The sequence below is a fragment of the Monomorium pharaonis genome, chromosome 1 (assembly GCF_013373865.1).
Source record: "Monomorium pharaonis isolate MP-MQ-018 chromosome 1, ASM1337386v2, whole genome shotgun sequence".
Classification (NCBI taxonomy): Eukaryota; Metazoa; Arthropoda; class Insecta; order Hymenoptera; family Formicidae; genus Monomorium; species Monomorium pharaonis.
The window spans coordinates 5,888,924-5,905,854 of NC_050467.1; the positions used below are offsets into that span (position 1 = coordinate 5,888,924).

The following is a 16,931-nucleotide window of genomic DNA, read 5'->3' on the forward strand; positions in this document are numbered from 1 at the left end:
TTCGTGTACTTGTACGGGGATTTTTCAACTTAATCTGTCGTTACGACTACTATTTATATGAAATAGTTTACTGACCCCGTGGGGATAAAACAAAGTCTGATGTTTCCAAAAAATATTCTGATGAATAAAATTTATTCATATGGATGGTTTCTGCATAAAAGAAAGGTATGGTACTATTAATTTATTTTAAAAATTAAGTAAATTGAGATAATGACTAAAAATCAATACGATAACCGAATGTGCAAAGTAATTACAGAAATTATATAAAACTATTTATTTAGGAATATTACGCAATTGTAACCGTCACGCGGTGTGTCTTAACAGTTCGCTGCGACATGTGTGAGACGTAATTTACACAAGTGTGTAAAAATTCTTGCGCCGCCACGACTCAGATGGATGTGAAGTTGATCAGTATTGCTGACAAACGTTTACCAGCAATACTGATTAACTCCACGTGCATCTGAGTCGTGGCGGCATAAGAATTTTTACACACCTGTTTAAATTGCGTCTCACACGTGTCGCAGCAAACTGTTAAAACACACCGCGTGACGGTTACAATTTCTAAATGAATGGTTTTGTATAATTTCTGTAATTACTTTGCTCATTTAGTTATCGTATTGGTTTTTAGCATTATCTTGATTTACTTAACTTTTTGGAATAAATGGCATTATACCTTTTTTATGCAAAAACTACTGATATGAATAAATTTTATTCATTATTATATTTTTTTGGAACACCAGACTTTGTTTTTCCCCCACGAGGTCAGTAAACTGTTTCATATAAGTAGTAGTTGTAACGGCAGTTTAAGTTAAAGAATCCCTGTGCAAGTACATAAAGTAAGTACACAAGCAGCCATTTAGTCTATTACACCGATTTGTAAGCAAAAAGAAACCTATCGAAGGCATCATGTATATTTTGCCATTGTTATTTGTGAACCTATTTGTGGGATTGAACGCCCACTTCACTTTTGGTCTTGCTGGCGCGGGACGCGCTGACGTGAAACTCGCTGGCGCGGGACTCGCTAATGTGAAACTCGCTGGCGCCGGACTTGGTGACGCGGGACTTGCCGGCGCGGGTCTTGCTGGCGCGGGACTCGCTGGCGCGGGACTCGCTGGCGCGGGACTCGTTGGCGCGGGACTCGCTGGCGCGGGTCTTGCTGGAGCGGGACTCGCTGGAGCGGGACTCGCTGGCGCGGGACTCGCTGGAGCCGGACTCGCTGGCGCGGGACTCGCTGGAGCGGGACTCGCTGGAGCGGGACTCGCTGGAGCGGGACTCGCTGGTGCGGGTCTCGCTGCTGCGCGTCTCGCTGGCGCGGGACTCGCTGGCGCGGGACTCGCAGGCGCGGGAGTCGCTGGCGCGGGACTCGCTGGCACGGGACTCGCTGGCGCGGGACTTGCTGGCGCAGGACTCGCAGGCGCAGGACGCGCTGACGTGAAATTCACTGGCGCGGGATTCGCTGGCGCGGGACTCATTGGCGCGGGACTCGCTGACACAGGACTCGCTGGCGCGGGACTTGTTAGCGCGGAACGCGCTGACGTGAAACTTACTGGCGCGGGACGCGCTGACGTAAAACTCACTGGTGCAGAATTTGCTGGCGCGGGACTCGCTGGCGCAGGACTCGCAGGCGCAGGACGCGCTGACGTGAAATTCACTGGCGCGGGATTCGCTGGCGCGGGACTCATTGGCGCGGGACTCGCTGACACAGGACTCGCTGGCGCGGGACTTGTTAGCGCGGAACGCGCTGACGTGAAACTTACTGGCGCGGGACGCGCTGACGTAAAACTCACTGGTGCAGAACTTGCTGGCGCGGGATTCGCTGGCGCAGGACGCGCTGATGAAAAATTCGCTGGTACGGGACTTGTGGGCAAGGAATTCGCTGGTACGGAACAGGTTTTCGCAGAACAGATTGCCGCTAGACAAACTGCTGATAAATTTGCTGGTGCAAGAGTCGCCGATGCAGGACAGGCCTCTGGATTAACTGCCGCTGGACAGGTTACCGCTGCACAGGTTTTTGCGGGACATATTCCCGCTATACAAGCTATTGCACAGATTGTTGCTAAATATATTGATGTTGAACAAACTGCTGCTGGACAAGCTGCTGCACAAATTGCCGCTGAACAGGCTGCTGCTAGACAAGTTGCTGCTGAACAGGCTGCCGCCGGACAGGTTGCCACTGAACAAGTTGCTGCCCAAATTGCTGCTGAATTCGTTGTTGCTGGACAGGCTTTCGATAAACTAACTGCTGCTGAACAAGCTGCTGCACAAATTGCTGCTGCACGAATTGTCGTTGCCCAGGTCACTGCAGGACTAAGTGCCGCTGAACAAGCCGCTGCACAGATTGCCGCAGGACAAATTGCGGCTAGACATGTTGCCGCACAAGCTTCTGCAAAAAAAACTGCCGCTGGACAAGCTGTTGCACAGGCTATTGCTGCACAAGTTGCCGCTGGACAGACTGCTGCAAGGCAGATTTTTGCAGGACTAACTGCTGCAGAACAAGCTACTGCAGAGGCTGTTGCTAGACAGATTGTCGCCGGTTATACTGTTGCAGGACATGCTGCTGCTGCTAAACAAGCTGCTGTACAAATTGCCGCTTTACAAATTGCCTCTGGACAGACCTTGGCTAAATTAACTGTCGTTGATCAAACTGTTGCACAAATTGCTGCTGGACTTATTGCCGCTGGACAGATTAAAACATTTGCAAGAGTAGCTGGCACTGGTCAGGCTGCTGCTACTCAAGCAGCTTGTATCAATTTTGCCGCTAGGCAGGCTGCTGCTGAACAAGCCACCGCAGGACATGTTGCTGGTGGACAGGCTGCCGCTGGTCAAGATTTTATGGGAGTAGCTAGTGCTGGTCAGGCAGCTGCTACTCAAGCTGTCTATAGACAGGCTGCCGCTGGACAAGCTACCGCTGGACAAGCTACCGCTGGACAGGCTGCCGCTGGACAGATTGCCTTTGAACACGCTGCTGCTGGACAAGCTGCGACTGAACAAGCTGCCGCAAGACATGCTGCTGCTGGACAGACTGCCACTGGTCAAGGGTTTACGGTAGTTATTAATACTGATCAGGCAGCTGCTACTCAAGCTGCCTATAGACAGGCTGCCGCTGGACAGACTGCTTATATACACGCTGCTGCTGGACAAGCTACCACTGAACAAGCCGCCGCAAGACATGCTGTTGCTAAACAGGCTGCCGCTAGTCAAGATTTTATGGGAGTAGCTAATGCTGGTCAGGCAGCTGCTACTCAAGTTGTCTATAGACAGACTGCCGCTGGACAAGCTACCGCTGGTGAGGCTGCCGCTGGACAGATTACCTTTGAACACGCTGCTGCTGGACAAACTGCCACTGAACAAGCTGCCGCAGGACATGCTGCTGCTGGACAGACTGCCACTGGTCAAGGGTTTACGGTAGTTATTAATGCTGGTCAGGCAGCTGCTACTCAAGCTGCCTATGGACAGGCTGCCGCTGAACAGGCTAACATTGGACAGGCTGCCGCTAGACAGACTGCCTATGAATACGCTGCTGCTGGACAAACTGCCGCAGGACATGCTGTTGCTGGACAGGGTGCTGCTGGTCAAGATTTTATGGGAGTAGCTAATGCTGGTCAGGCAGCTGCTACTCAAGTTGTCTATAGACAGGCTGCCGCTGGACAGGCTGCCGCTGGACAGACTGCCTATGAACACGCTGCTACTGGACAAACTGTCACTGAACAAGCCGCCGCAGAACGTGCTACTGTTGAACAGACTGTTACTGGTCAAGGTTTTGTGGGAGTAGCTGGCGCTGGTCAGGCTGCTGATACTCAAGCTGCCTCCGTTAAGACACACCGCGTGACGGTTACAATTTCGTGATATTTTTAAATGAATGGTTTTGTATAATTTCTGTAATTACTTTGCTCATTCGGTTATTATATTGGCTTTTAGCATTACCTCAAATTACTTTTTTTTTTTTTTTTTTTGAAGGAATGGCATCATATTTTTCTTTTACGCAAAAACCATTGATAAGAATAAATTTTATTTATCAGAATGTTTTTTTGAAATACCAGACTCTGTTTTTCCCCAAATGGGTCAGCAAACTGTTTCATAATGTAAATAGTAATCGTAATGACAGTTTAAATTGAAAAATCCCCGTGTAAGTACACGAAGCAAGTATACAAGCAGCGGATTAGCCTATTACACCGATTTGTAAGCAATAAGAAATTCATCAAAGGCATCATATATCTTTTGTTATTGTCATTCGTGAACCTATTTTTGCGATTAAATGCCCACTTTTCTTTGGGACTCCCTGGCGGGGGACGCGCTGGCGCGGGTTGCGCTGACGTGAACTCGCTGGCGCGGAACTCGCTGATGCGGGACAAGCTGCGGCTAGACAAGCTGCTGATAGACTTGCTGGTGCAGGAGTCGCCGATGCAGAACAGGCCGCTGAACTAACTGTAAAGATCCTTTAATTAGAGTTACGTCAAGTCGACCCAGGACTTTTGATTGGTCTGCCATTTTTGTTCCATTCGGTACATGCCGGATAACTTCGTACATTTTCGGGCAATGAAAAAGCGAGAAAAATAAAGACAAATATAAGAGAAATGAGTGTAATGAAAATAAAAAGATAACATATTAATATTTATTACATAATATTTAATATATAAAATTAATATTATAATATAATATTATAAGTTGAAAGTTAATTAACAAGTTGTAAAAGTAAGAAATAATTATTGTATAACATAAAAACCATTGTGCATATAATTTTTATAAGGTAAAATAGAAAATGTTAATGTTGGTTTTTCTGCGCATGAGTTCATGCAAAAAAGAGAGTAAATATTGTTATATCTTTTTATCCGCTATTTTTCTTCTAACTTGACGCAACTCTAATTGAAGGATCTCTAGTGTCTAGTTTAATAAAAAACCAGATGTTATTGACAATTTGACAAATTTGAAACATTAATAATTATATTAATTTTGCTGCTCTATAAAAATTTCTTATATTATTATATATTATTTAGGTCAGTTATTTTATAATTAGAAATAAAAGATAAGTATGATATCTTGATGTATTTTGATGCATAATATGATAATATCGAGAAACTGATATGATACGATATCATATATTTTATAATTAAAGTTTTCTTTGAACAATGAAATACTCTAATAGTAATATATGAATATGTAATTAATAATTAATACTAGCTTACTTTGAAGAATTAAAATCAACAAAATTCGAGATAGAGACCAAAGTTTATCCAAAACAAAGGGCAGAAAAAGATTGAAACAAATTCTTTTCAAGAAACAAATGTAAAAATATACATGAGACAGATTAGATATTGATATTGAAATGTTTATGAGAGAAGTGAAACAGTTGTGTAAGGCCTAAGTACAGTAGAAGTGAGAATGAAGAATTAAACGAAGAGTTTAAATATTAATGAACTAAATTTTTCGGTTACTTACACAAATAAACGAATAAATTTCTCATAGAGGCTCTATTGCCTTATGAATGATGGCGTATGATAATGAATTTTACACAACACGGAACATACAAACCAGCTCTTACATTATTTCATAAAATTATTATTTTTTAGATCTTTAGCATTTTTTTGCAACTAAATAATTACAAAGACAAAATAACGGTCTATTAGCTTAATAAGATGTTATTAAATTTCTGCCTGTTTTATTGGTTTTTTTCGCAATTTTTTTTAAATATTATTACAAAAAAAATATTATACAAAAATAATACTATGTTTGAGACTCTACAAGTTGTGGGCTATGGGTTTGTAATTTAACATATAGCACAATTACGCTTATAATCGCGATGAAAAGCATGCTTAACGCAAGAAAAATAATCGTATAAAATTTTCTATTGCTTATGCAAACTTCTTTCGCTTTTAATATTGCCTTGACTGTTGTTTCTTCTATGTTATCCAGAATGTGATTGGATACTGTGCTTAAATCGTCTAACAGAATCACTTTAATCCGTCGTTGAACACGAAATGGATCAGATAATAAAATCGATTTTGTCGAGTTATTTAAACGTGATGCATATGTCACTGATCGACGTCTTCTTGGTTCGATTTGCTGAAACATGTTTCAAATATAATGTAAAATGTAATTATTTTAAATAGTATAATAAATAATTGTTTTAAATATAACGAGTTAATTGTAATATTGCATAGAAGAATATAAAGCACAATTTATCTTGTAAAATAAGAAATTTGATAGAATTTAGAATAATTTATTTAAAAATATTTTATAAACTCTCGTATGTATAAAAATTTTATAAGTTATCATCAAAATGTATTATTTTAGAACATGCCATACAATGTTAATTTTATTGGATGTAATAGATAATTTATATTTAATATTACATATAATAGTATATCGTATTTAAATTGATATTTGTGGCGCTTACTTGACTTATCTGCGGACAAGGTTTGCAATTGGTTTTACATAATTCCACATTACATTCGATGAATAGATCCATAACATCGGGAAACTTAAAGGCTTGGAAGAACGCATAAGCGATGATAGAAGCACCTGTATTGCCAGTATCTTTTGTCTTTTGAAAAGCACCAAACAGCTTCGGTTTCAAAATGCAGCCTCTTTCGTCGGTGAGCTGCAGCGTGTTTACCGATGTTTTGTCTCGTGCCAAACAGTCACGCACCTTGAAAGAAATTAAAAATATTTGTCTAATTTATATTTCTTATTTACAATCAAATTTTTTTAAACAAAATTTTATTTTTAAAGAATTCTGTTTTCTTAAAAATAAAATTAAAACATGTCAAAAACAAATTATTAGCTTGCAATTATTCCTTATATATATTTATGGATTAATTATATTTAGAACATTTTTCTATATGTTAAAACATATAATTCTATTACATAAATTATCATTATGCGTTATTAAGATGATTTTTAATGCGCACCTGGAGATCAAAACCAGGATCACCTTCTACGGAGACTACTAGGGTCATTGGTTCTCCAATTTTTATGAGTCCATCGGCTGTTGGTGCGAAAGGTCCTTTACCGAGTTGAATATCTAGTTTGGCTACTGCAGTGTCGCCACTGAAGGTAACGATCTCCTGGTTCAACATATCTACTGAGAGATTCACCGTTAGAGCTTTATCAATATTTCCCTCCCAGAGGCATCGTATTCTTCGTATTGAATCCCAGACTTCTTGTATATCCGGTTCATTCTTTAACAAAAAGAATTTATTTTAATAATTATATTTTTTGCGGACTAACAACTATTGAAATCTTAAAAAGATGTGCAAAAATAAACTAATAAATTTAATTAGTACGACACTGACTTGTAATACGAGGACATTTTCCAAATATGCTTGGCCAACCGCACCCTTAAAATCGTTAATGAATTGAGTTCCGCAGGAATCTAGATTTACAGTGAATGAATATTGGGTTAAGCCAGAGTTCTGTTTTACGTAGAGACATTCCGGATTCGTGTAATATCCCTAAAATTGAATAAAATCAATATATTATTGTCAGTAATTTAGTTTGTTTCTGGTGTGTTTTACTCTTACCTTAGAATAAATAATGCCATTGAAAGCACGATTGAATTCGATTTTTATAGTCATCATGGTTTTACTGCATTCGACATCAAGACTATGGATATGTGGGGGATGTTTGAGATCGTAGCCAGCTTGAGTGGTTTTTAAATGTTAAAATCGGAAATTATTTTCTATTTACTCTTGCGTTTATATTATACTAACTGTAACAAAAAATAACGTACTCTCATCAATACGAAATAAGGGTCTGGCAGGACTAGAGAGAAAAAGATTATCTTCTATATCTGCAGGTAAGGCAGGTGCGGCGATTTCGAATGTCGAAATGCCTTTATTTCCACCAGTAGATCTACCCAATTGTTTCTCAGTTCTAGAAGCCGAACGGAAAGATCTTTGACTGGTCGTTGGAAAAAGCGGAAATTGTGGTGAAGATTGAGTGGACGATGATTCCGGGATGTTTAGTGACAAAGAAGACGATAAAGGCTGAGAGTTGTAGGACGAGATATCTTTAAATCCTTGTGGCACGCACATTGAGAAGTAATGCTGGTTACTCGAACTTGAGGTAAAGAAAGGTTGCCCACATGCCAAATAACTGATCTTTGGCGGAGTAAAGAGTGATGACGGCCGTTGGATGTTGTAATTCGTTACGTCATTCTGTTGAGAGTTTATTCCCGACATGAGGTTTTGTGATTTTTCGAATTGTTGAATATTCATGATCGGCAAATATGTGTTTGAATCCGATTGCGGACGAACTGTAAAAATATAAATCTTTTAGTAATTAGATATTTAGTTCTTACTAGAGGAAGTGAGAATTCATCGTCTTCGTGAACATAAGAATATAATATGAAAAGTAAGAAGTATTGCAAAATATTAGAAAATTACTTTATCACTAGAATCGTAATTTTTTAAAAATAAATTAATGTATGTGTTTATATATAATAAATGTGTAATATACATAAATTAAATTTACTACATAAATTAGTATTTTTTTACTTTTTAAAGACTTGTACTAACAATAAAATAAAATTGGAAAGAGTGTAATCGAGAAATATCAAAATGTTATATTCTTTATTATAAAATTCGCAATGATATCTATATTATATCATCTAGAATCTATAAACTTTAATTTGTTTTTTATGTATTTTATTTTACTTCTTAAATTTTAGTTGTAAAAAACGCAATTTAAAAAATAGTAAAGAAAAGTTATTAAAAATATATTTTTGAGAGTTAATTTGAGAGTTAATTAAGTATACATTTATTTAATAATGTTTTACAAAAGAAAATAATTTGTCATTGGGACAGGCATGTATCATAGTAAATCTCAGTGACGAACGTAAAGTCACTTGAGTAATCTTTAAGTATCACGATAATTATGATAAATTATGATTAATTGTGCGGCGAGTTAGGAATTATTTAATGTTTAAATTAGCTTTGACTGCGCATAGCTGCAGTTTTTTTGTGCTAAAACCGCAATATGTCTAGTGCAATAGCTTATTGAGTTTTTAAGTTAAACTCTAATTAATAAATAAATTTTTAAAAAATTGTTATTGTTTAATAATCTTTGCATTAAATATTAAAACAGTTAAACTTTTTTTTCATTGATTGCATTTAAAGAGAAATCTTTGATTAACTTTTTTGTTCTTACCAGGATCCTTGTTCATGATTCTCTCAAAAAAGTGACCATCGAAATCTTGACTGTGTACTATTATATGCGAAAATGTTATGATAACAATCACCGTGATGAACTTCATCCTTAAAATATAAATTTTATTTTAATTAATGGCTTTGTTCTTTATTTCTTAGCATTGATAATTTGATGATTAATTAATTATTATTAATAATTTGGATAGAACTCTATCAACAGAAATGATCATTGCATGTAAATTTGTTGTTATAAAAGTTAAATGATGACAACTGAGAATAGATAAAGTATATTTAAAGATGATGAGTCTTGGATGCGGTAAATTGGTTTTCTTGTAAAAAGCAGAAAACGATGACTGTAATTACAGCTTTCGACATTTGACAATAGACAGCTACAATAGAGAAGGTAATATGTAATAAGAAAAAGAACTAGTGTATGCGAGTGTTGTAAGTGTTGAGTCATAAAGATTTGAATTTCTGTATTTTGGATTAAACCATACAAAAATTTATCAATGATTGTAAAAATTACTACTTACATAATTATCATTTGCATATATGTAATAATAAATAAAATATTTTAAAAATATATCTTAATACGGATAAAAATATATCTTAATACGGACAGTTGCAGATACATATGAAAAAATGTATCTATACACAGATACAAATACACAAATATATTTTATATGTTGTATTATATTTATAGGGTATACATATATTTTTTAAAAGTTCTTTGCATACAAGGAGAACGATTTTTTTCAATACTTTTTCTCCGCTTATTTGGATTTACTTATTTTATTAATTTTATTCAAACAACATTATATTATAGAAAACGTTATATTTATTGACTAAAAAAAATATTGTTTCACTGAATCAAGTAGCATTATTAATAAATAATTAAATAACCGTATTTGTTTTCTTTAAATAAATAATTTTATTTGACTATTTCAAAGCATACATTCTTCTTTGTTTTCAATCAATTTTATTAAATTTAAAGAAATCTTTCTTTCCGTGCATGTTAAAACGCATAAGATACATAAAGAATGTCATAACTTGATTATTACAAATTGTGAAAGCAGCACACTGAAGGATACGCAGTGGTTTTCTAATTTGTTTTATAATTGGCAACGGAATAGGTATTTCTAGGTATCTCAAAGTATTTCAAATTGGGAACGCAAGTTTATTTTGTGAGAATTAAGAGTGAAGGTTATTTCGGCAATGCAATGACCTTAAGATAATTATTCTGCCGGTAAGTTACAGTTTTTCTAGATGATCTCAAAACATGTAAAAGAGTTAATCATTAAATGTAGAAAAATAAAGGAAAAAGAACCGCGTGCATTGTATAATCCGATTCACTTTGTTGCCCAAAATTCTAATTTACTTGATTAGATTAAGAATGTGATTAAACGAATAAAAATATGGATGTGTTCACAAATATTTAATTTTTTATTTTTAATCATTCAAATGTTGCAGCTTTTTCTATTTACGTATAGCACTTTTCTTTGATTGATAATTGCTCTTCATTAATTTATAGAATCCGGAATTATTATAAAAATTTTAAATAAATTTTAAATAAGAATATTAATTTGGGTACTTATTTGCTGAATAGTCTCTTTAATTGTGTTTGAAACAAAAAAGGATATACTTATGACAGATAACAAAATAAAAAAGATTTAATATTTAAAAAGAAAATAAAATAGATAAAATGACTGTTTTGGTTGTTCTTTTCTAATGTGGACTTAAAATCCTCCGTGAACTTTAAATCACTCTTCACTGATTCGACATTTCATCTATTTGCGAAAGTGTGATAAAGTACCGTGCATCTTTATCCAAGTCTTATGTTTCATTAATCCATTAGTGAAACCGAGTCGTCGCACACCACATTTGGTGTATTTTATTGGCCGTACTCGTTCGATATCTCATCGGATCGATAGGATAACAGATCGGAAAGTCAACAACAGAATCGTGCTTCAGCAACGTGAAAGGTGAAAGTCGCACCATACCAAGTTTGAAGAACGTACAGATATTAGCAAGTACGCCTGCTTTGACATGTATTTACATCGAAGACATGTATATGTACGCATTGTGAGATTTATTGCGGGATTTTATCTATAATTTATCGTTCAATTAATCTAATAAATCTATAGGATTAATGCATTTTTTCCTGTCATATGTTTATTCATTTTGATCAATAACATTTCAACTTTTTGATTTTCTAAATTATTACTTTCGTGCTTTACGTTAATGAGGTAGAGAGCAACTTATTTATAAACTTCCAATTATAGAAATTTTTATTACTCTATTTTTTATTTTTTATTATTTTTTAAATATCCCACGAAAATACTTTTGACCAAAGTTTATAAATTTCTATCCACATAAAGATAATTCCTCAAATTTTTAAGCGACAAACTTTTATAACAATTAACATGTAAGTATATGTAAAGATTTTCTTGAATTTCACAACGGAAAAAACATTAAATTGTTAAAATAAATATAAGAAAAAAGTTACTGCTTTGCAATAATAATAGAAAATTGTCCAATTGCATCAATTAACATTTTTACAAGTTAAATTAAATTAAAATTTCATAAAATGCAATATCATGATAAATTGCAATTTAAGTTGTTATTGGTAGAAAGAAATTGTCTCGTAATACAGTTTGATGACACAGTTCTTGAAAAAGTATATAAAAAAAGTTATGTAGAAACAGCACATTTTACCGATTAAAGTAGAACAAAAATCATCAGAGGTAAGTCGTTATATCTAAGAAAATTACATTTGTCATTGCATTTGTTGTTTTGCAATTTTGTCATTTATGACGTAATTGTCATTTATAGCATACATGCTAGGATTTACGCTCGTCCTTTTTTTATTTGTTTCCGTAATTAGACACTCTGGTGGTAGTGTACATATTGAGACAAGATTTTTAAGTCATTTAGATAGTTAGAGTTCCCCTTATCGCAAATCAAATTGACATGTCGATGCTAATTATTCCCTCTTCTTACATTTTTAACGATACATGTAGAAGATGCAGTTGTATATTATTTAATATTTTCTATAGACATTATTAAATATCACAATTTACATTTCAAAGAAATATATGAGCGCTCTGATTTGCGTACAGTTGCATCACGATATTTACAATTGACGACTTCATGTACATAATTTCATAAGCACGATAATCGGGAGAATAGATTTTTGCTTATATCACTTCATTCAACTGCAAGAATTACGAAAGTGTAACTTTGTTATCGTATTAACCAATGGATTTTTTATTTGTTCTATTTTTTTTGTTGATTTTTGTGTTATTTTTCTTTTTTAGAAATGATTTATTGTGTAGTCATTTTTCGCACTTCAATAAAAAAAATAGCTATCGCATTTGAGAGGAAAAATTTATAGTCGTCTGACAAAGAATTGGCCGTAAATTCTTTAATGAAAGAATTTGTTTTTCAATACGGGTTTATAAATAAAATTTTTAAGCAGCTGTAAAAAGTGTATTCTTATAGCTAGGTACATGTGATTGAAAAAATATTTTTTTATTAAATGATAGTATACATATGTTTCCTGTTCATTGACATTTAATATTCGTTATGCACATATCTGATCCTTTCACTCTGCATTTATCTTTTTCTCCGACTTCAAGTATTTTTCTTCTTTTTGTTCTTCATGCACATGTCTTTACCGTTAGTGCTATAGAAAATGCATTTTAAGTACCATGATTTGCGATTTGTCAATCCTTAATGCGTGTCGTATTAAGAAACTTTAAAGAACATCTTCATCAAAGATTTTTTTTTCTATTCAAATCAATTACAAATATAAAATTAAGGATGAGAAAATTTACATGGCGCATATTACATAATTCTTTGTACGTATTGTTATATTTTGGATCATGTTACTTAATATTTAAATTGCAAATATATGTATATAAATATTTTTACTTCATGAATATTATAAGCTTAATTTACTCATTACAAATTTATAATTATAAATAGATCAAATGTATTGAAAAATTGCATAAATTTCAAAAATTAATATTTACTATATTACTATGAATAATAATTACACAAGTCGATACAAAAGAAGTTAAAATGTCATTTTTATATTATTGTATACATAATTATATTTGATAGAGCCCAAGAATGCCGCAAACTCTTTTTATTCCTTCGTGCGTTTCATAATACCTAATCTGCGAAGTTAAATGTCACGAAGTGTGTGCAACAAAAATAATTTTTTCTTTCGCATCTTTGCGCGAAGTCATCTTGTGCGAAATAACTTTTATTACTGCGTGAATGAGCAAAATAATTTTCATCTTCATTTCACGTAATAGACAATAAAATACATTCACTTTTAAACTTTTACAGTATTATTTCCATTTCAAAGTTTTTATAAAAACTTTGAAAGATACAGTTAGTACTGAAAACGTATGCTGTATTTCCTATACATATGTTTTGATATCGTGATTTGTAAATTTTATGATTGTAACGTAATAATTAACGTAAATTTAAATTTTAAACTTGAACTTTAAATTATAATAATACAACCTCTCTTTTTAATTAAAATATATTAAAAAATAAAGACAATTATAACTAATATATATTTTATAAGGATTTAGGACAGCTTATATATATAAAAAATCTATAATATATTTTTCAATATTGATAATCACGGTTAATTATTTCTTGCCAAAGGATATAGTAAGAGACATACTTTACAACATCCGTATATTTATTACAAGACCAAATAAATATGTATATCTATAAAAATATTCATACGTCGTAATCATCATGTAATGCTTGATATATTTACATATTACATATGCATATATGTATATATATTTACACTTACATGCATATAGATATATATCCATTTCTCTTCGATAATGACCAAACGCAGTCATCATTTTTTTAGTCTTACATTGACTCTTACATTTGCTTTCTTGTCGACAGTTTATTTGCCGCTTTAATGTTATATATGTTTGAAAAAAAAAATAAATAAATGAGTGATTTTATTAAAATATTTAGTTGTATCAAATATTTTAATCTCTCCGATAAAATCTGTAATACAGAATATTTAGAAAAGTCCGGACCAAATTTATAAACATAATGTCGATTAAGTTAAAAAAGTTTACATAAACTTTGTTTATATTAATTTTTAACAAAGTTTATAAGTGCTTTATTAAAAAGTTATGAACGTTTAAAGATTTTTATCATTGTTAAAATAATTATAATAAGTATTAGAAAAACATTTTAAAAAATTCAATTATTATTCAATTATAGTTTACCGAATAGAAGTCTCTGTTCCTGCAGAAGAAAACATTTTTAAACATTTATTTTAATTATTATACTTATTGTATTACAACAGTAATAACAATTATTGAACGTTTATAATTTTTTATTTAAAGCATTTTTAGATATAAGCATACATACATTTTTTTATTTTTGGTTTTATTAACACGTTGCAAGAATACAATTTTTAAAATAAAAATACTGCTAATGCTTGTATCAGATATTGACTAAGAAACTGAATGATTTGCAAATATTTCAATTTAATATTTAATATTTTTTAATTTAGTTGCTTTGCTTTTTAACATATCTGATCTATCAATGTACAAGTAAAATAAATAATAATTTAAAAGAATAAATAAATTATTATACCTCTTTAATAAACGTTTGTATACAATTTGTTTTCATATATGTATATAAAATAATATATATAATAAATCTTTTTGTACATATATTTAAATTATTGCATTTGCAAAACTCACCTATAAATTAAATCCTTTTTTTATAGAAAATGATTTGCACAGCACATAAATAATTATAACTAAAGTTTTAATGGCCAAATAATTTTGCTTTGCGCACGCGCTTATGAGAAAAGTAAAAGTGAATTGTTGGAAGCACTTCTTCATTTTAGCTTTATATAGATATTGTACTTTCTAGATATAGACTCTGCAAAAAGAGCGTACCATCACTCTCATTATGTATGTCGTAATTTTATCATTAGTATATGATAAAAAAGTATTTACTGTGTTTATGAAATTGCATTAGAAAAATTCTATATTCAAAGTTTCATTAAAGATTACACATTCAATTTCCATCAATTTCGGTCAAATTAAATTTATCAAAATTAACAAAAATAATTGTTATTTTATTTACATTGCTATCATCATACAATATTTAATAATGGTTTAATCTTGTGATAACAATTAAGTTATTTTTAGCAATTAAAAATATGTTTTAAAAGGAATAGATATTAAACAAAATGTTATGATATGGTGTGGCAAGAAATATCATTTGCATTCTTTTATATGTTTGTCCTAATGTACACTTGTGTTGTTAATTATGTTAAAATAAATTGAGTTTAAATATTACTCCGTTCAATTAAAATATAAATATAAAGAAAAATATTCGAACTTGGAATATATAAGAACAAAAACTTTACATAAACATAACTTCAGATATTTAAATAGAAATTAAGTTTAAATACTGTTTTTTAAATAAAAATAGTAATAAGTATATACTATTATATATTCTGTATAAGAATTTGATTAAATGCTCTATGACATAAACAATTAAATTTATAAATAATTAAGAAACGATTTAAATTTATCTTTTATTTAGACAAATTTAAAATTAAATCATCTTTTTTTTATTTATAAAATATACGTTTATATGTAATTAATTTTATGTTTATCCAAACAATTTTAAGTTATTTAAGTGTAACACTAATAACGAGCTATGTAATAATACCTCGGTATTTATACTGCACGGGATTTACGGTGTAAAAGAAAGAAAAAATAAAAATATAGTGAATAAGCTTATCCAATTTATATAATTTATCTGGTTATAGCACGGAAAAGAACCACAAAATCGCGGATATTACCTACGAGTTTCATTATGCAGTTCAATATCCGCATTTTATGGACACAGCTAGAGGCGCTTCATAGTGAAGTCAGGCTCAGGCAGTTAAGTCGCAGCCGCACCTAACCTCAGAGCGTACGGCAACTTGCAATATGGATGTCGATACGGCGAGTGACAATACGTCCATTGACGACAAGATAGACGACTTTTGCGAAAATCCCACGCGGGATGCGTTGACGGAGGGTCTTATGAGCCTTCTGAAACCGACAGTGGACCAACTGGACGATAAAATTCGCTCTACAAGGTAATCGCGATTTTTTTCATTGCAATCCATTCTTTTCATCGCAAGGCGCATGCACGAGCGATGAACTTCTCTTCGATCGTATATAGTCACACTTTGTGCGCTTGTTTCCGAAATTTTTTCATATATTGAACAACATTATGTTTACCTTTTCTTATTTATTTACTTATTTATTCGATACATTAGGTTACGAGCAAAACTCAACAAAAGTTTATATTCATATAACTATTTTTTCCTCTGTGTAGAATATGCCAAATTGAGTTGAAGCAGCGGATTGAATCCTTAACGGAGGAACTTCAGAGGATCAATGAAGCGCTGCAGTATCCGCTAGATATAGACACCTATGTAAAAAAACTTGTTAATGCCAAGCATAAGATCACCATTGTTAGTAACATTTTACAAACCACCCAGGAACGCCTGAATAAGGTGCATCAGGCTGTCGAGAAGAGTACTGCCAAACGAAAGACTCTCTTAGACAATAGTTCTGCTTACAGCAGCACAACTAGCGACACGGACAAAGAGGAAGCAGCTAAAGCTGAGACTGATAAGCAGCAATAATTTCTAATATCATTACATGTTTGATTGATAGAACATCATGTCCAAGTTGTTACTAAAAGATTTTGTATAAG

The 16,931-nt window shown here is 33.0% G+C and overlaps 3 protein-coding genes across 3 annotated transcripts; 2 read left to right on the forward strand and 1 right to left on the reverse strand.

Moving 5' to 3' along the window:
- Positions 1–906: 906 nt before the first annotated feature.
- On the forward strand, positions 907–3,846 carry LOC105830070 (fibroin heavy chain). The gene has a single exon (XM_012669213.3). It carries the CDS (start codon positions 907–909, stop codon positions 3,844–3,846), a length of 2,940 nt encoding a protein of 979 aa, XP_012524667.2.
- A 2,982-nt stretch (positions 3,847–6,828) lies between these two features.
- LOC105830068 lies at positions 6,829–7,218 on the reverse strand. Its single transcript, XM_012669211.3, has one exon. It carries the CDS (start codon positions 7,074–7,076, stop codon positions 6,876–6,878), a length of 201 nt encoding a protein of 66 aa, XP_012524665.2. The 5' UTR covers positions 7,077–7,218; the 3' UTR covers positions 6,829–6,875.
- Positions 7,219–16,085: 8,867 nt separating this feature from the next.
- On the forward strand, positions 16,086–16,930 carry LOC105830073 (SNAPIN protein homolog). The gene is made up of 2 exons (XM_012669215.3): positions 16,086–16,305; positions 16,548–16,930. Exons 1-2 carry the CDS (start codon positions 16,154–16,156, stop codon positions 16,858–16,860), a joined length of 465 nt encoding a protein of 154 aa, XP_012524669.1. The 5' UTR covers positions 16,086–16,153; the 3' UTR covers positions 16,861–16,930.
- The last annotated feature ends 1 nt before the right edge of the window (position 16,931 follows it).

Coding starts and splice junctions, on each gene's coding strand:
- LOC105830070 (XM_012669213.3), top strand. CDS start 907: ATGTATATTTTGCCATTGTTATTTGTGAACCTATTTGTGGGATTGAAC.
- LOC105830068 (XM_012669211.3), bottom strand. CDS start 7,076: ATGTTGAACCAGGAGATCGTTACCTTCAGTGGCGACACTGCAGTAGCC.
- LOC105830073 (XM_012669215.3), top strand. CDS start 16,154: ATGGATGTCGATACGGCGAGTGACAATACGTCCATTGACGACAAGATA. Junction 16,306..16,547: donor GATAAAATTCGCTCTACAAG/GTAATCGCGATT, acceptor TCCTCTGTGTAG/AATATGCCAAATTGAGTTGA.